General features: G+C 40.0%; 1 protein-coding gene across 1 annotated transcript in view; it reads right to left on the bottom strand.

The window, feature by feature from the left end:
• Nucleotides 1-22,471, bottom strand: part of man1a1 (mannosidase, alpha, class 1A, member 1) — a 158,258-nt gene extending 135,787 nt beyond the window's left edge. The window contains exon 1 of the mRNA XM_026142320.1: nt 21,751-22,471. Within this exon, the coding sequence (XP_025998105.1) occupies nt 21,751-22,260 (510 nt within the window). The 5' untranslated portion in view covers nt 22,261-22,471. The remainder of the gene's footprint in view (nt 1-21,750) is intronic.
• Nucleotides 22,472-25,101: the final 2,630 nt, after the last annotated feature.

Genomic DNA, 25,101 nt, shown 5'->3' with positions numbered 1-25,101 from the left:
ATCCACTTTTGAAATTATTGTGACAGCTATTGGCTGCACTACAACTAGGGAAACTGGTTTAAAAATATTTATTACAATCCTTTGGTAGAAGGCCAAAATCCTTGGAACCCTGATGTATTAGGTCAAGAGAAAGGTCACTGACAACACATTGGCTCAAAATGCTGGAAAGGAATTTGAACTACGAGCCAAATTTTGCTTCACTTCCTGGCAACTTTTTCCTAAACAATAAATCAGAATCAGAATCAGAATCAGAATACTTTATTCATCCCGAGGGAAATTAGGGGTTACAGCAGGCAGCACGCTAATGGCGCATGCGCACTCACAAAGGAACCTTCTGACCAACTTTACACAAACATCACATTGGGCAGACATGTCAGAAGGTAGGCTGATAGGAAAAAAACAACGAAAATACACTACATGAGGTAAGAGGAGGAGAAAAAAAAAAACTCCACTCAGACTGAGCTCCTAGTGGGAGAACAGTTTGATAAAAGAAAAAACACCTCAGCACAAAAGCACATGACTATCAATACACCATAGAAACACGAGACAAGCAACAGGGGCGGGTAAAGGGTAAGAGAGAGCCGGCGTAGACAGCGCATCCGGTCCTGCAGCATCTGTGCTGGTCCAGTTGACTGCTATCATCCCCGGTAGGGCACAAGCATCGAAGGCGTTGGAAAGGGAGGGGGATGAGTGAGTGCTTATCAGTGTAGGTGTGTGTGTGTGCGTGTCCATAGTTTAGCTGAGACAGTGTCCTTCGGCCTATCAGGACATCTTCTGATTATTTTACTTATTTGAGCATTATCAAACAAAAGTTATTTCACTGTGACTTTGGCACCATACATCTGAGAAGTAAACGTTCTCTTTCAAAACTCTCAGTGGCGCAGTACGCTCTGTACAGCTGTATTGGAAGACATGCACACAATTATTGACTTGACCTTTTTCTTGGTTGTAGGAAGCAGTCCAACTGGGTTTGACCCAGAACGTGACGAAAGGCAAACTAATGAAGACTTTGCGAAAAGCAAATTGATTTTTCTCTGCTGCCCTCTATTACGTCCACTGCCTACTTCAGTACAAGCAGGCGGGAGAGAAGGCGGGAGGCGGCCGAGTTTGAGCTCATCACTCATCTGCTTAACAGGTTGGCAGAGATGAGAAGTCAACGGCAGAGGACGCCAGAAAATGAAATGCACTTGTTCAAATGAGTTGGGCCAGCAGAACAGAGAATAACATTTGGAAACTGAATTGGCTGATTTGAGGGGAAAATCTGGAAACTGACCATTTTGGCCATTTGACAGAAACAAATTAAAAAGCTTTCTGTCTCCGCTGCCACATTATTATGGCTTTAACCTTTTTACTAAACATGCTTTCAAACACTTCTATAACATCAACAATGACACTGGACAATTAATCAGTTGGACTGGTAACTGGTGTTCAAGTGGAAACAAATGGGCCTGGTTTACTGCAACTCTTTAATTGATGCGTCCCACTAAAATTCATGTAGACCACATTTACTCATCCAGTACAGGGTTGCAAACTATTGGCATGACCATCATTATGTACCCACTATCGTCTGAAGAGTTTAAAATCATCTTAGGAGCATTTCAGAATTGGGTTCAGTCTGCATTGGACCGTTTTATATAAAAAGTTGGCCGGTTCTCTATACCACTCCTGTGTCCGACGACTTCCTGCCACACTGTGCAGGATGATGCAGCCAGTCCCATTGTATTCCCAAGATGAGGCCTCAACCTAAGTGTTTTCCTAACCACCAGCTTGTTGGATCTGACTGAAAAATCAAGGGACTCTGTACACTTGTACAGATCTGAGCTATCAATCCAAAGAACCCTTGCTTTAGCCTGCTTCTCGACTTCTACAGCAACAATAACATATAAATGAACATCATGTTGTATTTAGCCAGACTGGAAACTAACAATTGAAACCAAAAAGTCCTCAGTAAACTTTTCACTGAGGTCATAGGCAGATTTTCCATAGACTTCCATAGAATAGGTGAGGCTCATTGTCTTCAACCATCCACATAAATTAGGGAAATTTGCTGTCAAAGCAAAAACAGGAACAGAAAAACATGTACGGTTCTCTCATTACGTATTATTTTTCAGATGCTGTTCTTCTTTTTAGATTCATTATTTTCCCGGCTATTGACAGTTAACTTGTGATAATGCAACAATTAGACCGTGTTTCCACTAAAAAGACCAAATAACATTTCACACTACTCCGGTGTAATTACGCTTCCCATTAAAAAGAGGTTGCCATGGCATGTTGTAATCTTTTAGGCAAATGTATTACCTGAAATTACCTGGAAAGTCACAGCCATAATTACTGCACAGTTACAGCTATGGAAGATGCAGTGATTAAAAACCTGCCCATTGAAGTGCAGTTTAGGACTACTGAATATCACATTAAAGGATGAATGTGGTACATAGCATCCTAAAAAAGGTAGAGGAAAACAGGTTTTTATCTTTTTTTATTATTATTATTGCAACCTTGTAAAGGATAAAGTTGTCAGCTGTTTAAGCACTAAAGTAAAAGCTCTGGTGCCCTACCTGATACATTAACAAGTTCAGACCAAACAAGAATGGGCTTTTTCAGTTTGTTGGTTAAAATTTGCTTATAAAGTTGCTGCACTCAAGACAGAAACAATTGATTAATTCCCACAAAAACAAAGCTTTTCTCTGAATATATTTTCATCGCAGACACGCAGATAAACTCCAGGAGAAATTGTCCAGGAAAGGTCCCAATGGGAAACCCACAAATCCCTCTACCGCACTATCTGGGCATTAACCCAATACATCTTCTTTAGCCAGCTAAAACAGTTTAAAAGTCTTCCATTTGTAACTATTAGAGCAGTGGCGGGACATGGCCAGCCCGAATCCTTTCTTCCTTTTCTGTGAAACAGATCGGTCCTAATCTTTCCTCTCCCAGAAAAGCAGAAGTGGCTGTGTGAGACTGGCATGCTTTCTACAAGTGGATTTCTGCTGGAGGATTTGATGTGAATGTAGTTTTTGTTGGATTATGAGTCAAATTAAATCCAAATTCTGGTTGTTTCCATAGACTGCATATAAAATGAGGGTACAACCACTGCACAGGGACTGTAATTCACAAAATCAACATTGCTGCTGGTATTATTAAGACCTGAATCTACAGAATGAGCCCAGCAGGAAACTCAGCAGGAAAATGGTAACTGAGGTCCCAGAAAAGGCAGCCAAACACAGGCTGTAACTCGGGTACAGTAAGATAATGACCCACAAATTGCCCCTGATACATCATCAGTGTGAAAGGTAAAAACAAAAAAAAAGTAAAAGCATCTAATAAAACTGTATGAACGTGTGGTTGAGTGGGTATATGTGACTTGTAGTGTAAAACCACTGAGTGCTCAGGAAAAGTAAAACATACACTATATGAACAAACCTCTTAATCACTGAAGTCAGGTGTTTTTTTTAGACACATTCCCACAGGTGTATTAAATGAAGCAACTAGCCGTGTAGTCTGCCTTTTCAAACATGCATGAAAGAACAAGTCGTTCTAAAGAGTTTGAGTGCGGCACTGTAATAAGGTGCAACCGTTATGACTAGTTTGCGATGTTTCTTCCCTTCCTGCTATTACACAATCAACTCAGTGGCGTTATTCCAAGCTGAAAGCGTTTAGAAACCACAGCAGCTATAAATATGTAAAGCAAAAACTGACTTGAGCTGTCAAAATATCTTGCTCGTAACTCCTTTACATAAACAAAACACAACTATGTGCAAACTGCTCCTGGTAAAGCTGCCACAAGTCAAACTGTGCACGGTAATTTTAGAGCAGTTTCTGGTGGGGGTGGGGTCAGTCTTCATCAGTCTACGGTGTTAAGGTATAGACTAGAGCTGGGTGATAGAATGATAACGATATGTTTTGCGAAATAACTTTTTCTCGATAGAAAAATTAAACTATTGCGATAGACCTCACCGCTCTTGTACTCTTAAAAAAAAAAGAAGAACAGCCAATCCAAATTAAGTAGCGCAGAGCCGAACCAATCACAGCCGCAGTGTCACGTCACGTGACTTGTTACGTACAGCATAAGTGCCAAGCTGCACATGTGTATTTGTTTGGGAAGCAGCCAGCCGCCGTGCCGCCCGTATAATGGAGGAAATGAGTGTGCCAACTAGAGAAAAATCAACCGAAAGCGTGACCGAGGGTTACCGAAGAGAAAACAGATGATGGTTCCAATGCCGGAGAGATTGTCGAACGGAAGAGCCATAGAAGTTCCGTAGTGTGAAGGTATTTCGGCTATTTCTGTCTGACAAAAAACTGAGTAGCGCGCACTGTAAATTGTGCCGAAAGCAAGTCTGGAAATACAATAAACTGGTGCATGCTCAATCTCTGACTGAAAGCGCTAATTCGTCAGTCGGCTTTTGTCAGACTAAAGTAACTGTTAAAACTGTTTGAAAAGCTAAGCTATAAAACAAGGAGAGATTAAGAATTTCCTTTTAGTTCTCAGTTTATTTGATATTAACAAAAGTTAGTCAGTTTTGTCTGTTCTTCTGTAAAACAAACTAAGATTTATTTTTAGAATTAATATTTTGTTTCTAAGTGGAATTGACAATTTAGTCTGTTTCGTTTGTTCTATTTTGAAACTTAAACGCTTTAGCGGCTGCCTTTTGTGTAGTTTGCACTATTTGCCTTTATTTATCTGAAAAAGTCTCATGTTCCTTAAGTACATCTACCCTGTTGAACTTATTATGGGAAATAAATATTTAAATCAAAACAAGCTGCTGATTATTTCACATTTTACTTGTGAGCAACGGCACATTTAAATCTTACAAATATAGTTATTTGGCTTATATCGTGATATATATCGTTATCGCCTGAAATGAAAAAAACATATCGTGATATCAAAAAAATCTTATATCGCCCAGCTCTAGTATAGACATATGTTCACTGACATACACAGAGTTTAGAGGTTAGAGAAGAAACCAAAACAGGAAATAACAGTTGTTTTTCCAGAGTTTTCTGTTATATTACTCAATGTTTCCGAGTGATAATCAGTCTTTTTCCTTAGTGGGGGAAAAGAAAATCCCATAAATTAATTCAAGAACTCTCCAAGACCACTTCTACAAAGATACCTAAAGATTCGGAGAGTAAGTAATATAAACTACATTCGCTGTGGTACAAACACACAAGCGCAAGTCGTCTCCAGTAGTTCTCGATGGGTCATAAATGCCCCGACTTTATTTATGTGACCATTAAAGTAAAGATACCATTCAGTGAGGGTAATGTGAGGGCACCGGCTCCTGCTGCTGGAGAATTTAACCTGTGGGAGGACATAATACCACGGCCTCGGTATTGTGCATATTGACTCACCGGCTTGACTTACTGGCTCACTTAAAAGGCAAAACAAAGCCTTTATAGATGTTATTAGATATGCTTGTATTTTTTCGCCCATAACACTGTCTGCTATGAGAAAAATCTATAAAACAGGTAAATCCATAAAGAAGGAAAAAAAGATAATGAGTTGGAGAGAAAGGTGTGGAGTTTGGTAATGTCTAGTGCCACGGGGATACATTTATTGCTGTTTGGTAGATGTGTTTAAACACCGAGATTCACAGTCATAACTGTCGACATCAGGTGACAGGAGTTTTAGCTCATGGCTATGAAAACAGCTACTGAGATCATTATGGCTACACGGATGTAGTTATTTGGTGATAATGACCTTTTGCACTCAATAAATCTCTGATGTGATGTCTCCTGAATGCCTTATAAGTGAAACTTTTGGCCAACTAGAAGGAGACCCCAAGGTAAAACCAGGACAAGGTCACTAGGGTCCCACCCTAAAGCCAGTAGAGAGTATGCCTTTTGGCAAAGGAATGCCTCAGTATCCTCCCAGGTGAGCTGAAGGAGGTAGCTGGGAAGGGGGTCTGGGTCTATGGCCCCTACAACCCATATCTAGAATTGCTGCAAAAGATGGACAGATGAACGGATGGACAGATGGACGGATGGCTGGATGGATGGTTGCTTCATGCCTTTGCTGACTCTTCTATTTAAATACCTCTAGTAAAATTGCAAAATGCCCACAAACATCTCCGTGTTCAAGCCTCATTAACTCCATTTATTTAAACTGTTTTCAAAACACACTGAATGCAACTTCTCAGCTATTACCATTATAACACAAAGACACTCGTCTTTCTCCTATGTGTTAGAGTGGCTGCAGGATGCTGGGCTGAATAATTTAGCTTGTGTATTTGGCTTGCCTCGCTCCATAGTAATTTGAACTGAGCACATTACAGCACAGAGCCAGTGCAAGTGTCTGACAGGAGGGGAAAAAAAGAATCCACGCTGAAGTTCAAACCACTGGGGGAAAAGCAGAGAGGGCATAAATAAAGAGAAGACAGGTAGGTAGAAGGCAAACGACTTAGTCTTACAGTACCCACCTTCACATTAGAGAACAAATTGGGGTTTAACCTCTAAGTTTATTCTACTGTTGAATACAAAACTGCAAGCCATGTGATGTGATTTTCTTTTTCTTTTTTACTTCAGTGCCATCTGAAGCAATTTGAAGCAATTTTATATAAAAGCATGAAAACATATACAATGGTGTGAGTTGTCTGACCTGAGTTATTAAGATTCACAGCAATTAAAATTTTTTGCATAGACAACTATCTGCATCTTATGTTCAGGGAGAATGTGGTGGGTGGCCTAAAAGTTTAGGGTGATGGCATAAATGTGACAGAAGTGGTTGGGCATGTAATTGTTTTTTTAAGTGCAGGAAAGCGGTACTGGGAAAGTTTCTAGAAAGAGAAAAGCATTGTTACTACCTGATAAACATTTCTACAAAAACAAAGAGAAAACAAATTTAATGACCAAAGTAACAGCCACACAGTCATTAAACTTGACATTCACTGTGATGTACAGACACTCTGGCACTGCACCCCTCTTTGTGAGACATTTCTATACAGGAGGCGTGGATTTTGATAAGCAGTATTTTGCTTCCTTCACAGCAGGCATTGAGAAGTCTTCTGAAATATTTTTAGATGTCATTAGTTTGTTAGTATTTCAGAATAACTGCATCTTGGCTTTACATCTGAAGATGCTGATCTCAGTATTCCAGTATTGATCATGAACTTCCAAGTCAACAAGGAAATCCTTTTAGTTGACTTTGTTATCATCAGCAACATAAATAAATAGATGGTATATATAGTTACATAATTTCACCAAAACATCAGTCTTTCACTGCCCTGTTGTTTAATTCTGGATGGATGGATGGATGGATGGATGGATTTGCTCCAACAACATTTTCCAGTTCCTATGGGGTGATCCTTGGGCATTCACAGGGAGAGATATAGTCTCTCCACCAAGTGGAGTCCAACCTAGCATTCCTTCCTATTTAGGTCAACCCAGAAAACCTTGAAAAGAAGGTATCCAGGAGGCATCCTGATCAAATGCCTGATGATGACTTGATGATCCTGGACAGCAATCAGTATCAACCTATGGTACATGGATGCACCAGTTTAGAAATTACAGAAAAATATATATCAACTCTGTTTTTAATCTGTGTTTTATTACTTGACTGATACTGGTGGATAACATGGTCCAACTTCCAAAACTATTTAATCAGTTAGACGTGTACGTTATTATGCTGCTTGAGCTCTTAAAACTTATTTCAGCTGCTCTGTTTGGATTGAATGAAAGGACAAAGCATCCAGATTCAAACCAAAACCACAGCACAGCAGCAGCAACAATAACAGCAGTAGCAGTAAAAGTTTCTTACTTTGTAATAAGAGTTAGTACAAAGCAGGACAAGGTCTTTTCTGTGGTCAACACAGCCACACACTTGTTGAATCACAATATACTACACAACCTTTTCCCTGCAAGAGCCCAAAAAAAAAATCCTTCCAATCTTTTCCTGTGAAAGGAGATCAGCAGGTCTTTAGCTGATATAATATGCAAGAAGTCAGGGGCTGCAGTTTTAAAATGCTAGCCTTCACACTGGGAAAAAAGGGCAAGCAGGAAGGAAGGGGAGATTGAAAAATAAATGGAGTATGTGATTGACAGCTTGTGATTCTGGGTATTAGTCTGAATTGGATTACGAGAAGAGAATCAGCCGGCCATAACCCCTGGAGTGCTTGAGACACATTAATATTGAATATCCAAGAGCATTCACCATCAGTGGGCTACAAAGCTTGGTCACAAAATACCGTATCTCCTACGGAGAACACAGCCTGAAGGGCTTCAAATCCAAACCAACTCAAGCATTTGAAAGCTGCCAGCCTGTTTGTGCCAGCCTCTAAAAGCTGATGGTTGCCAAGAATACGCAGACAAGTTGTTGACAGGAGATGAATTTGCACATTAGTGTTCTTGGACTTTGTCTACGTGATTGAGTAGCATATAAAGATGTGCTGACATCAAAGCTAACCAGTGAATGAAGAGGAAACTTGAGTGAGCTGCAACCTAACCTTATAGGAAACACGATCAGCTGACTGTGGCCTCTTATCAAATGACATGTGATCATTATGGCCTGAACTTTGTCTCATTTTCCAGGCAATGTTACAATAAAGAGCAACTTCAATCCACCAAAAAACCACCGCAGACTAGTTTTGACATGTTGTGTTCAGGGTTTATTTTTTACAAATAAAGAAATATATATCAGACGACTGTTGTTCTGTGTTTATTTTTATGCACTTTTTAAACAACCATAATGCTTACCAGAATTAAAATCACTTATCTGCAGTAAACAGAAATCCACCTACAACTTGCCTTAATAACACAAGAAAATATATCATAGATGCATTATCAGAATCCTAATACAAAGTTACTGTATGCTGAACTTCAAACAAAACAGTATTCCCCTGAGACGAAATCAGCCCTTCTAAACTGCCTCATGGGAATATTGGTCTTTTCAATCTTTTTAAATCAATGTTGTTTGTTGCAGCTGCCATGAAATGTAAAATATGAAAGTTGTATAAAGGGACGGAACTTTTAACTAGATTAGCTCAGTTCTCGTCTATCATTGTGTGTCAGAATGCGAAAGGGCTCAGGGGTGCGAGCTCTTTAAGGGTAAAACTAATGTGACAAAGATGTAAACCACCCTGAGAAGAAAAGGGTTTTAAATGCCAGCTTTAAAATGTTGATTTATTGGTTGATTTTACTGTAAGGATAGTTAAAGTTACCTGCCACGCAGCCCATGCTCCATTTCCTCACACTTAAAAACAAAACAAACATTTTTATCATGCTAATTAACAGTCAGGGGATTATCCCACTGTTTGCTTTCAAAAATCCTTTGCAGCAGGCGTGCAGACAATGAAAGCCATGACAGAGAAATACTTCCCCATGACTGTCATTAACTTTCCCCCTCAGATCTACATGAATGACAAAGATGACCCATTTTGACTGCAGTACTTAACAAAAGGGTACAGATCGCACCGCTGTAATCTACGAAAACAGTTAAATCAATTTGTTTTAAAGAAATCGATGTGAATTTAATATAATTTTCAGTTTTAAAGTCAGATAGGAGCGACGAAGCCCATCCTCTAACAATCTTAAATTATTCTTCTAATGTAGGTGGTTGATAAAAATGTTTTATTGTCATATAGTGATGATTAACAAGAAAAAAAACCTGTTTCAACAAACCTATTCTCTTGACTTTCTGTCATTAGTATCCAATTGTTTTCACAAATACTCTAATCACGAGCTCCTCTCACATGGCTAATGCTATTAAAACAAAGTGATTAGACTAAAGATGAAAGTCATTACAACAAAGAACAATATTGGTTTAGTTGAGATCAGCAGACTCACAGTGTTGAATTTATGCATCTTGGCATAAATTTAAATATCTTCTTATCTTAAACTACCTTAAATCGTTTAAGATAATTCTGTTTCAATTCTCTCTTTTGGTTTGGTTTCAACAAAATGTGATTTTCCAATTTAGTTACTTAAGGGACTTAAAATGTAATCTGTAACTTATAATGAGCTCGGACTGTTAGATTGTTTATTTTTGACTGTTTATCTCACCTCCTGGCCTCACTAATCTCACTAAAAGTGTGGATGGTGATTAACATGTTTTACATGCATGTGTTCACCCAAAGTCCCATGCAGCAGCACCACAAAGCATATATTATTGTATAAAGGAAAAAGGAGGCTAATAATATTGCACTCCCACGGCAGATAGCTAATGATCTAAAATAAAATCCACAGCATGCACTCCAGATCTGAAACCAGCCTGGGACCTGCATCTTTCCCATTCTTTCCCCATTTTCTTTTTTTTTTCAGCTTCTATCTACAAATAGTCCAATTTACACGACAAAAGCCTGCTTTCAAACAACAGTCAGGTTTGAAGAGACGGACTAATTATCCATATAATAGTTGTCGAATGAAATGAAATGCATTTTCATGACATACTGAATGCCCCAGTGCACTCTGAGCAGCCTAATTTCTCCTTTCAACATCACTGTTGTTGTAGCTCGCTAATTAATTGATAAGTGTTGATTCCTTTCTTTGTTCCAGGTTTACCTTGCAGTTAACACACTCCCTATAAATGTTTCACATTAAAAACCTTGTAGATCGGAGAACAAGAAGCCTTCTTATCAAAGTACAGTCAGATACACAAAAATAAAAAAATACAGCCCTGTCATATATTACTATGATTTCTGTTTGTAAAAAGAGAACGGGAACATGAGTGGAAACAAAGACAATGACTGTAGGGAAAAAAGAACAGAATCCACGTGCAATGCTCTCAGATAAATCACAGTCACAGTGGTAGAGTCAGTGAAATCTGTCAATAGGCAATTCCCCACAGCATGAAGATGAAGAAAACAATATACACACACACATACACACCAATGCCAAAACCCAGTTTCATTGCCTACTGCCGGCCAAAGCCTGTGGTGTATCGACAGGACTTGGTAAAGAGAGGCAAAGCACACCTTTAGGTAAAAATGTCAGCCGGTGTACACTGGAAGTCTGAGTGCGAGAGTACCAATTGAAACACCACAAGACTTCCTTTAGACCAACCTGCAAATCCATTTCAGATCTTTTTATGTGGGACTACAAATACATGTGTTGTTTAGACAGTTTTAAAAGCCCTCAGTTTGTTTCTGCCTGTTGCTGATGGTTGGACTGCAAGCACTCTGGAAGCTTAAACAATATGATGTAAGTGGAGGAGAGAGGGAGGAGAGAGGGCTGAAGGAGACAGAGGTGATCTGGATGATCCGTGGAGGGCCCACGAAGGGTTACTGATGAATCGTTATTGACAATTCATTTAGCTAGCTTCTTAGTGGTGTCTACGCTAAAGGCACTGCCGCATTAGCTGACTGACAATTTTACTTTTGTTGGATGAGTGAAAGCACATTTCAAACCTCCAGATTCACAATATGACTCATAACAAAACATCATTATCCTGTGCAGCAAACTGTGTTCATTTAACATCACTTAATGCTTAAAAACATGCAGTATTAACAGTTTGAAGTGGCATTGCCTGACATCTTAATTCATCAAAACCTCTGAAATGAAGCTCAGTGTAAAATGCTTTTAACTTATTAATACCTTACCAAGATTTGTATATCAAAATTAGTTCTGCAATAAGCAATAACCTCGACTTTATGCCAGTCTATACGCCATAATCTCTAGATCCACAGTCCAAACTGATTTAGAGTCGATGCTATGAAGCTAATAAATAACTGAGAAATTATCAGCTGCAATTCCAGTTAGTCTCTCACCCTGTGGATGAACTAATCCACCATCGTGGACTGCAGCTGGCATTCGTCTGCTCAGCATCTATCCCACAGTGGAATGAAATCCACTTTTGGGGAAAAACACTGATTTCTATCAAAACAATGAGCACGTTGGGGAACGGGAAGATTCACAGGTCAATCAAGGGCAGAGAGAGTTATTTCATTTGCTCTTCAGATGATTATAGAAAAAAGAAAACCCAGAAAACTAATAGAATGAGTTGTTAAAATATACAGACAAAGTAAAGTGTATGTGTGAGAAAGCTGCACAATATTAACATGCAAACTATTTTCAGCATTGGTAAATCTGTCCCCCAATTTTCACAGTGAACCGATGACACTCGCTAGTGAAATGTCATGACTCTCTAAAGCTGAAAATAAAACACTGAAATTACTTGTTTTGTCTGACCAGTGTACCCAACAAATAAATATATATAAATATATATATATTTTAGCCTTTCAATTACACATGGCAGAAAAACAGTTTCCGTATGCTTATCAGACCAATAACTATGCATGAGCTAAAAAGGAGCTGGGAGGATAGATGCTACAACAGCAGTAAAGGCCTTGATGTACACTGAGACGGATGCAGGCTATAGGCTTAATATACACCACACCCTCAGTGCATTTAGGTCTGTTGTGTGTGGGATGCAGGGCATCACCCTGTGATATGATCTGACTATACAAAGGCTACGAGACACACATAGACATAAATATGACACCCATACAGAAATAGGATGAGTATGTGTGTGCGTGCATGTGTATGTGCGCATATGCAGAATTACCCCTATCATTCACCTTGAGTCATTAGAGAGACCTCACAGCCAGGAGACCTGGAACATGTACATTCATCCTCATCCTCTCCCAGTACAAACTACTATATACCTTCCAGAAACCCAAACACTGCACCAATCAATCCTTACTGACTCTTTAAGAGCCTTGTAGTAACGATCTATATTAATATATGGATTTAAAATATCCAAAGGCTTGTGGGCTATCCACTAGGACCGTATATCCACAGTGACTTTATTACACTAATACAGTATTCATTCCTCGGCCCTTCGTGCCACCCAGTGTCTTGGCCTCAGGGTAGAGGTGCAGTATAATCTGTCTTCACAAGGTAGAAAGTACACATCCTGATACATACAACATTTTTAGTCATTAACAATTAGAATTTACAATCAAATCTTCACTGTGAAAGTTCTGTTCTATACAGATACATATTTTATGCTTGGATCAAATGTGTGGTTTTTCTATTCCAATTCCGAGCTGCCTTCTTCTGTAGAAACAGAATAAACACTCAAAGTCAGAGACAATTACTAGGTGTCAAAAAGTGCAGTGTGCAACAATTAACATTAAATTAGGTCTAATGTAAACACCACAAGCTGAAGCTAATATGTCACAAGTCTGCCGAAACTATGTGTTGTCATTCGAGGGTCATTCAGGGTGGAGAACAATCTTCAAAGTAAATACAAAATACACAATTTAAAACAAAGTTTCATACAGAATTTACTTCCACTACTGATATACTTTGGAAAAATTGTGATATTTTTACGTTTTAAAAACAGAAGAAGAAAAAAAACAGGCTTTTAAAAAAAAAAAAGTGCATTTCCATGAAGTACAACTACGAACTGAATAAATAAAATAAATAAATGTAAACTGAACTAAACATACCGCGGCCTGGTGGGAAGTGAATTCAGACTTCTTTTTCCTTAATATCTACATTTCCAGAGAACAAAGTAGATGCAGGACAACAATCATTATCCTATCTTAATAATCAGTAGAAGCTAAAACAGAAATTCAAATAAAAATTCTATTAATTACACAGCTTTTTGAAGAAAAAGTAAACCAGATGTTAGTTTCCTTTCTACCGGACATAGAGACAGTTTTGTGAAACTGGAAAACAGATGTGACATCTATCGATTTCATTTAAATACGAGTGCATGTAAAGACGATTTAGACAGCCTTTAAATAAAACAACAGCACAATCAAAGGGCCTTTTATATGACAAATCTCCCTTTGGAGATCAAATTATACAAATGTTTAAAGCATTAAATTACTTTCCAAGTGAGCCAATTTGTTCAGATTAAAGCGTTGCGTCAGGCAATTCCATTTCGATCGGGTTTTATTCAGATTATTGACATGAAAGATTCCAAGTAAACACAGCTATTGATGACTAATGTCTTTTCAAAATAATGGCACTGCTATTGAAGAGAGGCGCCACTGTCAGGATTGGCAAACACACAAGTCCTTTACTCTATATAAACACACACACTTATGCAGGAGGCTGCTGGGCTGTTTGTGGGCCTCAGCTATTATAGCCATTAGACAATTAAACAGAGCACCTGGAGGGGCTGGCAGTAACTCTATCTGACACACACAGACACACACACATACAGGGTCAATACAGAAATAGGACTAAGAGGCTGCCAAGTTAGCCCGAAAAAAAGACTTGGAATTTTATTTCAGGCTCCAAAGCCTGGCAAAGCAGCTTTTACTTTTTTGTGAAACACATGCTTGCTTGCAAAGACGCACCCACACTCACATGCACACACACAGCACCAGACACAGTGTAAAGCACATAACTGTGTTGGGAGTGGGCAAAAACCACTGAACTGAATCCTTAACACAGGAATTGTTAAAAGCGGAGAAGGTAGCAGAAGAGTGGATGAAGAGAACAGAGGAAAGTAAAGAAAATAAGGGGGAAGGAAATGACTGGCTTGTACAGATGTCAGAAGAGAAAGTGAAGACTAATGCTTCATCACTGCTCAGCAGTTGATGCGTGATAGCCAAAGACCTTTACAAACCAGCATTTATCCGTCGTTTTCTGAACAGCAGGATGTGGTCGCACAAGCCCCTCCTTAGAGTTTCCACTGTGTAAAGTTTAAAGACGAGTCTGTGCTGACAGAGGTAACAGGACTGACAGGATGATGTGTCCTTTAAGATACATACTGCAGGCACACTGTCCTTATAGCTAGCCAAACACTCATTTACATTTCATCTGCATACTAAACAACAACAAGCTCCACCTCATCACACACAAACACTCACCAAGGAACAAGATGATGAGTCACTTAGGACAGCAGCAGTTGCTCAGAGCAGAAAAGGTGAGTGTATGCATAATACATTGCAACAACTCTTTCACTGCACCGAAAATCTTCCTCAAAATATAGAGCTTCAGTGTTGAGTCTTTAAGGACGGGGACATCCCCAGCGTGAAAGGAAAAGTTTCAAGGTGTGTTTTAGGTTGTAATTCAAGTCTGGCTTCAAAATCAAACCATAAGCACAATTATGTCTGCACTTTATACTGCTGGTATGTCTTTACGAAGGGGCACAGTAGATCAGAAATGTATCTGGTCACCGCACCGAGGTGATACCGACTTCACTTCACAACCTCACTTGAATTCTCCAGGAGAAACTGTATGAATTCTGCCTATATTTTAATAATATCCTATGACCCCCCTACTCTGCCTTCAAGTAGAGTTAAAACTTCAAGTAATAGTTTTAACCTTTCTAAATAAGTTTTCTAGCAGAGCCCTAACTCCTCATCTTCCTATACAAATTTAAATACTTCAGCTTAAGGTGTCTGCTGATAACAGTGGCTCATTTTTCCAAAGTGAAAATGTGTGAACCTTCAGATATGGATTATGAGGCATTATAACGTGGGGAATGGGCAAGACAATGTGTTTGCCATTAGACGAGGTTTGCTGTATATACAGGGCATGCATATAACCAGCAGCTGTCAAAGATTTTGCTTTTCAGTTGGAGAAAAGTCTTTTTAGAGAACAGTCTGAGTTCCAGCACTGATACCTTGCACATGGTTTTATGAATAGGACGACATGTCCTTCAAACTGTCATGTGATGTATTTGATCTGTGGCTAAATTTCTGCCTGTTACTGTTCAAATGTACTTTGACCTGCAGTGTTTAAGCTGTATCCACATGCTTTTCCAGTCCCTGCTTTTTTGACATTCTCACACAAACTCTAAACAGTGCTGGGAGAATCTAGTTGGAACAAAACTTGCAGTCACTTTTTCTCACAGGCGTTACTAGAAAGAGTCAGTTTTATTAAGCCTGTGGTTTCCAAACTTTCTGTGCCCAAGGCAAAGCAAATAGCATGCCAAAATGTACTCACAGCCTTTATGTGATCTGACACGTGTTCAATTCTTCTTTTGATTATATTTCAGACAGCCCCCTTGTAGAATTTGCACATAGCATGACAACTGCAATTTGTTTTTTGCAAGCGTGTCACCTCTCCATTAGCATATACAGTACTTTACTCGTCTCCAATACATTATTAAACATTTTCACACAGTCCAATAAATAGTCTGGCTGCCTCTGGTTCAGCCTGAGCTCTTTGTTGAAATAAGCCACGTTTCTTTGGTGTTGATGAGTCACCTTATTAGCAGCAGCTAACCTCTCCTGTTAGGTGACATACTCGTTTGACTGGTTTGACTTGACACACATCACCTGAAGCCATATGAGAATGCTCAAAGACAATGGTCACACAATTTGGAACCATGAGTTTAAACACAGGAGGGCAGAAGGCACGTGACTGCCACTTCCTATTTTTGGACAATTACCTGCTCCTATGGATATAATCAGGAATCATGTAGGCCTATTACAGGAGAGTTTGTAGGTGAAACACTGTGTTTGTGTGCCTTATCAAACTGATACAGAAATTTGCATTCTTATGTGCAGCTTTGCCTAAACTAAGGCTGTGCTCACCTTTGCACAAACCATTTTTCACTGGTAGAAAAAAAAAATGCTTGGACTGTTTGGGCTAAAAAAGCAGCTAAAAATGTCTTTTGAAAGATAAAATTTCCACAGTACAAGATGCAAATAAATGCAAACTGTTGCCTCATCCTCTGTCTTTTGAAACTTAAAGAGACGGAGATGGCGTTTTCCCTAATGTTTGTGTTTGCATAACATTGTACGGGGGAGGGCACAGTATGGTGCACAGAATGCTGCCTACCAACAAGAGCTGTGGACAATATGCAGCTCACTGCAGACTGGGAAATGGCCTCTTTACTCTGACACAGTCATAACAAAACAAAAAAAGAAAGTGACTCTAAACAGTCTTTTTATAATTAATGTTATGACACGTTAACTATCATGTTATACAGGCGACTGCACTGCGGGAGGACCAGCTTTAGCTTGTCCACCATCACCGATAATTTTTTGGTTTTTGAGAAACAATACATCCAACTACTTCTTTCAACCAAAGCAGTTAGAGAGCTGACAAGTTTAAAAGCTAAACTATGCTTAAACAGCGTCGTGTAAAAACAACTTCAGACGCTGTGAGCTACAGAAGACAGTGCTGGCAATAATGTTAAAAACACTGGTTTACACATTCACCTCGACAGCATTATAATGTCTAATATATGTTGACATCAAATCAAATTGAACAGAATAAGAAAAATACCCTCAATCTTTCATTATACTTTCCACGTCCACTACGGCCCACTCAGGTATGAGTGACAAATTTCATCAGAAGGTGGGTGCCGGGTGCCTGCTTGTTTTTTGTGTACGCGCGGAGTTACGTGTGGAGAATTTGCATTGCAATCCACAAACTAAGCATGCACCCCAGGTGGTGGACTTCAAAGAAGTATAACAGGAATGGCTACTTGGCCATCAGGTCTCCAGCTGTCCATGTCCACAGCAACGCATAATGAAGGCTTCAAGCTGCATCTTACCTGTGGTTAGCCTACGTCAAAGGAAGTGCAGAGCACACGGGTCAGCAATAAGCCCATTAACTCAACCGCTAACAAGAGTTTATTCAATGCATTGCCAGGTTGTGTTAAAATACAAATGTAGAAAATACATTTCTCATTCTTCATAAAATCGCAAGGCGTTCCAGGAGGGGACTTTCCTGCAAATGTTACTGAAATGTTATCCAATTAATCTTGGTGAAGAAATTGTTATTAACAGAAAAGTAGCTTGCTATGTGAAAGCCCGGGGTCCTGACAGTGGGGAGGCGGGGTTCTCCAGAGAGCCTGATTTGAGTCAGACAAACAGATTGAGCTGATTGTAGGATTGTGGCGGTCACTCCCAACAAACTATTTATCCTTTACAGAGCGACCCATGCTGTATGCGCTCTGCCCATCTCAAACTCAACATGCGCCCGCTGACACGACAGCTCAGTGCAGGGCTGATCCCTTGATAACTCGATCAGATGGTGAAGTTTAGCTGGGAGATAGCAGATCTCAGATAATTTAAAAATCCTCCACATAAAAAAGAAAAAAGCACAGGAGGTCACAAAAGATCATGGGGTGCATGTAAGAGTGTGTTTGGTCAGCAAATTTACTGGCTTTACAGAAATGGCAGAAAGATAAAAGTGTGATCTGTAGAGGAGTTCAGCACAAACCTGGAGACCTGTGTGGTCCAACTGTACTACGTGAATGGCTAAAATCAACTCAGAAATATCTAGAAGGGCGCTGATACAGCACATGCCCCACCGTGAACAACGCATCCATCCATCATCTTGGGCTTATCCTTATCAAGTCGGTGATTCTCAAAACCAAACTGATGACTGCTTCCTTCATCTGTGCTTAAATTTCATACAAATCAGCTTCATATTTGTTATGTAATCTTTAAGGATATTAATATCTCTGAAGCCACTACTACAGTGTAATAAAGGTGTGATAGGAGAAAAAAAAACTTTTTTTTTTTTACTGAACTTGTTAACTGTCAGCTACTGCTGGAGGTTTCAACTCAACAGTGGTGATCAAAGAGGCTTCTTTCAGCTGCTCCCTTTAGGGGTCGCCACAACGACCATCTCTTCCATCTCCCATCCCTTGCAATCTCTGTTACACCGACAGCCGGTTCTGCATGTCGTCCTTCACTACATCCACAAACCTCCTCTGTTGTCTTCTTCCATGTTCAACATTTTTTTCTCCAATATATTCCCAATTTCACATGCTCAAACCATCTCATCGGTACAAGTACACATCTAGTCAGTACACTTCTTTTGAGTTCTTATAAGCCTTTATTATATATGCCACATGCTTTTTTCCATGATGAGAAGCCATAAAGCAACTATTATGTAGTGTTGTTTTCTAGTTCAAAGGAAGGCTTCTCCCAGAGGATTACAATATGTTTATTAGCCGCTTCGTTAAAGTTGGGGTTGGTGAAGCCTCACACGTTTGCTTTTCTGCCTTTTTTTTTAAATTTTTGCAACACTATGAGTTACAGAAACTGAGATTAACATGCATGTCTGGGTGAGATCTAAAGTGACCTCCGATTAGCCTCAGTCTACTCATTTAACAATAAAACACGCAGCTGATTTTGTTTTGAAAGAAGATCACAGCTCAAAGTCTCTTACTGCCAAGCAAACAGGAGCTGAACTCATGAAGAAAAAGTTGCATTTTACTGCTTGAAGCACTACTGGATCTTTTTATGATTTACTACTGCAGGTTGTTACAGTTCATCTCAAAAATATGCTCTGAATAGAGCACCTGACCTGAATCAAACTTATAACCATGCATGCAAGTCGACACAGCGTCTGATATTTTCAAAAATGGAAGAAAATAAACAAAGTATTGTGTACAGGACTTATTATTTTTTTGTTATTGAAAACAAAACAGCAATACAATGTGTTACAACTGTACTTTATAAACACGAAAATCTGACCTCAAAACCCCACAGGGTTCAGAACCATTGTGTTTTCAATGGGACAGTCGTGTGCTGACTTTCCCCCCAGGTTATTAAAGTCGCTTTGAAAATCACAGCTGAACTCTAAAGCATAAACATCCATCTGAGATGTTGGAAATGGGATTTAGGACCTCACTAACAAAACACAAACATTAACACGGTATTATTTTGCCTAACATCATGATACTAAGTGCAGGAAGACCGTGAGTACGTGTAAATGCACATTTGGCATGGCTTAGTTTGTAAAGAGAGTGGCTTCTTGTTGACATGGTTTATTTAATGCCACATTCATGTGGCTGATGGCACGACCGCAGGGTTTCTGACTTATTCAATGGTACTTGACACATCTTAAACTCGGCTTGTCAACCATCTGCAGTACATTGTGTCTTTAATAACAGACAATAGAAAAAAGGCTTTAGTACAGATACAGAGTGATGTATCAATAAAATCTCCTGTTGTAATATGAAACTATGCCATGTTAAATTGTTATGAAGCTTCAGTAAGCTACATCAATGTTAAATGACAAGATTTCATAAACAACTGGTCTCCATACAGTTACTTTAGTGAGTCTGTTTGTTTATTTATTTTTTTGGCCACCGCCAAAAATGCATTTCTCTCTTGAGTAAAGTATATCCCTAAAATATATTTTCATACAACAACCCTGATCATTTGGTTGGTGTTTTTGGTATCGAGGTAAAAACCCTATTATAATTCTCTCCTGAGAGTAAAAATATCATGGTTTAATGTCAGGGATCATTTAAGGAGTCAGGCGAATCCACTGCTGTGATATTTGTATCTGCTAATATTGACCACGGGTCTACAAGCAGAGACTGACTGCAGTGCTGCCTGCAGACTGCAGCAGCCTCCTCAACGACCACCTCAAGGAATAAAACAAAGAAAAAACTACATGCGCAGATATAATTCAGCACCCATAGGATTGGCTTAATAAACTGGAGTCCCCAGACACCGCATGACAACCCTAAAGGCCCCCTTTGTCCATGCCCCAATGTGTCAAAGGAATTTTGGAAGCACAAGGGGACAGGCACTATATTAGTTTGGTACCTTTAACCCCCTAAGAGCTGTGGTGACCCTCTTCCTACCTCTTTGCTCTCCAATGCTTTTGTTTTTATAGATTCTCCCAAGTCTTGGCACCAAAATCCATTTGCATTATATCAAGAAAAAGTCCCTCTTTGGACTTTTCAAAACATGCGTTTAGTGTTGAGATCATCACCTGCAATGCACATTTTCAAAATGACACAAACACATACCACTATCACAGTGGTTTAGATCTGATTTAACGTTTTAGTGAGGATGTTTTAGTATCAGTCGAGCGCTGCGAGGATCATAATATCACAGATGAAACAGCAGGTTGGCTGCTTTCATAAGATGCTGCCTGAAACCACCTCTGTGACTTCAAGGCTGGGATTTCCCCTTATTTCTACACACGCACACTGTGCACTGGCATAACACAATAATAGCAGACATGCTACCTGTTGGTATTTTCACCCTGCTGCAGGCAACAAGGCTAACGTTGTTTCCATCTGCTGTGACAAAAAAAACATTCAATAACGAAAAACACAGATGCTGTGACACTACCACTGTAAATAAACACAAGAGCGAATTAAGCTTCTGTTGCAATAATTAATACTATTAATTAGAGAGACGCACACGTTCGTTCTTTATTTAAAACAAATCCTTTTAGGTTAGGAATGATGGAGCTCACTGAAAATCTAGGTCACATAAAGATCTATGAAAGGATGCAAAAGGTGTGTTTTACCCCCCTCTCCCAGCCACCATCCGAGAATATACCAACTAATACCAGTTGATTCTGCACCAGCCCCTGAGACTGGGAAACTTGAAAGACAGGTAGGTCAGCCCGGAGGGGGGCAGTGGATCTCGCAAGCATTCCTGATTTTCCCCCGGTGTAGTGGAAAGGCAAAACGGTATTACTAACTGCGTTCAAAAAGCTCCCTAATTAAACTGCCAAGTACACCGAAGAGCATAAAGAGATCTCTTCACGCGGAAATATGATTAGATAAACATTAACATATATCCTGTGAATTTCGGATATAAGAACCACCTCACAGTTTGTTTCGACTAACTAAAATGATTAATTGTGTACCTGGTGTTCGCCAACTCCCACCGCTCTGCGTGAAGTAAATCAGCGGTTCGGGATAACAAGACTGTCGTGGCTAAAGTTAAATTTACATTTACATTAGTTCTTTTTTTGCATTTTATGTGTGTGCCGAATAGCAGACAGGTTGTGAACAATCCCTATAACGTGTTGAGTCACGTTCTCCCATGACTCCAAACAGCCACACGCCAAGGCACATTTAAAATATTGGATTTTAGAAGGAGCTCAGCTTGACAAGAATCCTCTCCAGATCCTTACCTCCTTGATTTTAGCCCGTCTCTCCCTGGTTTCTGGGTCCTGGGGTTCTAGTCCCGTCGCCCCTGGCGGGCGGTGGTACTCTATGAAAGGTAAATTATTGCCATCCTTCGCACCTTTACCCATGCTCTCCTTTGTAACTTTCGCTTTATCAGCTAGAATGTCATTTTGTATCACGTCGGGAAGTTTTTGTAGAGTATCCTTAGCCTCTAACAGAGCCTTTTCGTGGTCTTTCTTGATTTTTGCCAGGAGCCTGTCGTCGTTTCCAGCCGAACCCGCGTCGCTGCTGTCCGGACCGGTGTGGGTGTTCGTTTCGACCGCGGAGGAATGAAAGAAAACTCCGCTGAGCAGCTTGGAGGAGTCCGGAAGGAAGAAAATTGCCCCGAAACACAGGGTTATAAAAGCGCTGAACACTAATAACAAAATAAATTTCTCTGTCAACCTGAAAGAAGTCGGGCTGGCAGACTTCCTATTCGGGGTCGCGGTAAAAGGCAGAAGAGTTGCAACTGGCATTTTCCCCTCTTCCTTTAACAACTCAAACAACACACAAAAAACGATTTCAAATGGGAGATTTAACTAGAGTCGGGCTCAGCTTCGGCTTATTCCGTTCAGAAATCCATCTCCGAGTGATACGAGCCGTGTCAGATGGAAAACAACAGCGATAAAATCTCCTGTGAAAAGTTCTGCCGTGAAGCTTGTGTCCATACCGGAGACTCGCTGCAGATAGAGCGAGTCCAACGGCTCACACAGGAAGCCACGGTAGATGGGCGTGACTGAAAGGCGCGATGACCTAATCACGTTCGTCCCTGTGAGTGGTGGGAGCTCTGATGTGGGCGTGTCCCAATAACTGCGTGGTATAAAGCCGCTGACAGCCTCGGAAACCGTCATTTCTCACTAAGCGGGGAGAGAGTTTGAGTGGAATGTAACACACGGGATTTTGAGCTTGTTACTTTCCTAAGCAATATACACAAAAGTAGGATTTATTAGACGAAATTCTCCACCATCTCTCCAAGATACAGACAAGTAGGTATGGTATTGAATGAGGAATTTTAAGAATTACCTGAAAGCATCATAAAATGCCTAAGCGCCTCTCTGCACCCACCTCACTACCAACAGCAATGCATAAATGCAACACAACAATGATTAGCTAATAACATCACATACAAAACAACAACAACAATAAAACACCAATACATTTGTACTTTTATTTCTTCAAACATGTTAACGGAGCACATTACTTGTAGTAATAGTTTATTATTGTTGTATTAGCAGTTTTGCATTACAAAGTAAAGTTAAATACTACTTTTGCCACAAGCTAAATTCCTCACTGGCTCATTTGTAAGTCTAGTCCTCTCTAACAAATGAGAAAAGCATATCATGTGACTTTCTGTCTGAACTTCAGTCATGTGATCTGTTAATTTTCACAGGTTTGGGGGGATTGAGGGTGGGCAAAACAATAGCGGCTTTAGGCCCATTAAGACAGATGATGTGGAAAAACCTTATTGACTTTTATGTTTAAAAACCCTAGAATCTCATGTTCTGCATGCCAAAGGAAAATATAATCAAAGACAAACATTCATCTTCTCAAGAAAGACTGGCTGGTGTGAACCATGATAACAACCGTCACAGGGCCTTGGTGTTTCTGGTGTATGATAAGACAACAAATGAAGGAACTGCCCAAGAGTGAATGTCCTGCAAAGATCACACCAGGGGTGCAATATGTGACGAAGGTGAAAGAGCTGAAAAGGAGGCCAGGAGAAACAGGAAACACCTGCGGATATGTCTGCAACCTGCTAAAATCTTTGTTCATGTGTCAACTTTAGGACACGTGAACACCATGGGTGTTAATGGAAAGGTACCTCAAAGCCCCCGTGTCTTAAATGACCTTGATGCTCATCTAGAAAACATAATTCTTAGTAAAAATCCACAGTGCTTGCAGGGAAAAGGCACTACACACAAACACAAAGCTTCACAGAGGGAGCATCATGGTTTGGAGATAGTTTGTATCCCTTCTATTATTGAGGAAACAATGAATTCAAGAATACATCAAGTAATCTTTCAGGACAATACATAGCTTCGGTCCATGACTTAAAACTTAATGGAAAGACTCAGAGCACAGAGGTAAATCAGAGCAGTGGAAAGTAGTGGAAAATGAAGTCAGAGCACTGACCTTGAGATGCTCTGCCATGACCTGAATAGGGCTATTCAACCAAGACTTTCCTCCAATGTTGATGCACTAAGGCTTTTGGAGGAAGTGGTGGTCTACATTTCCTTTTGATTGTTGTGCAAGGCTTATAAGCAGCTACAGGAAACATCAGATGGTGACAGACACTATTAAAGAAGGCTGCTAACAGGAAACACAATATAAGAACAATGAAGCCACTGTAGAAGTGCTATAAACGCCAGCTGCTCTTTATGGCCATTTGAGGCTGTTCCAAAAGGGTCAGTCCTCATAGATTCCGATTTTTTCCCGTAATGTCAAAATGTTTAAAATCTGGTGAAAGAATTTTTTTATTAGATTTATTTATTTATTTATTTTACAAATCACTTTCTTAGATTGTCAAGGCTAATGAGCTGTTTGTTAAGACATGGCCACATTTCGTTCCAGGAAATGAAGATGGTTGTGTCATGGTCCTGGGCCATGTGGGCCCAGTATTCTTAGTTTTCATGTATTTTTGTATTTTGTTCTTTATTTAGGCCATGCTTCCTGGGTTGATCTGTTACGTTGTTCCTTATGTGTTTTCCCTTCGTGACTCTCACCCCCTGTGTGCCCCTCTCTGTATTTATGAGCCCTCGTCTCTCTTTGTGTTTTATTCTATGTTTTCCCCAGCCCGTTATGTCTGCGTTCTCCCCGTGCTCTCTCCCCTCCTGTTTGAACCTCTGTGTACTTCCTGTTTTACTTTGCCCATCTCCCATCAGTGTTACGTTCACTCCTGCCGTGTCTTGTTATGATTATCAGTGTCACCTGTGTTCCCCGTGTGCATCCACTTCCCCTGATCATCCCTCATGTGTATTTAGTCTCTGTGTTTCATACAGTCTGTGTCGCGTCGTCTGTGTTACCACCTCTGTGTTCCGTATTCCAAGCCATAGCTTTTCCTTAGTTTATTTCCAGTTTAGGTTTTCGTTTGAACGGTTACTCTTATGCTGCCTTCACTCTGTTTTGTTCCTTTTCATCAGCCATAATAAACGGCTCGCTTTTGTTTAAATCCACTCCTGCATCCTCGCCTGTGTTCGCACCTGGGTCCACCACACACGTTTCCGCACGGTCTGCCTCCGCAGACCCTGACAGGTTGTCATTATAAAAGCTAAAACAGAGGCTTCAGAACACAGAGTTTACTAACAAGCGGGAAATAT

Source organism: Astatotilapia calliptera, chromosome 15 (assembly GCF_900246225.1).
Source record: "Astatotilapia calliptera chromosome 15, fAstCal1.2, whole genome shotgun sequence".
NCBI lineage: Eukaryota > Metazoa > Chordata > Actinopteri > Cichliformes > Cichlidae > Astatotilapia > Astatotilapia calliptera.
The sequence above is the reverse complement of the archived record's forward strand: the minus strand, read 5'-3'. Positions and strand labels throughout refer to the sequence as shown.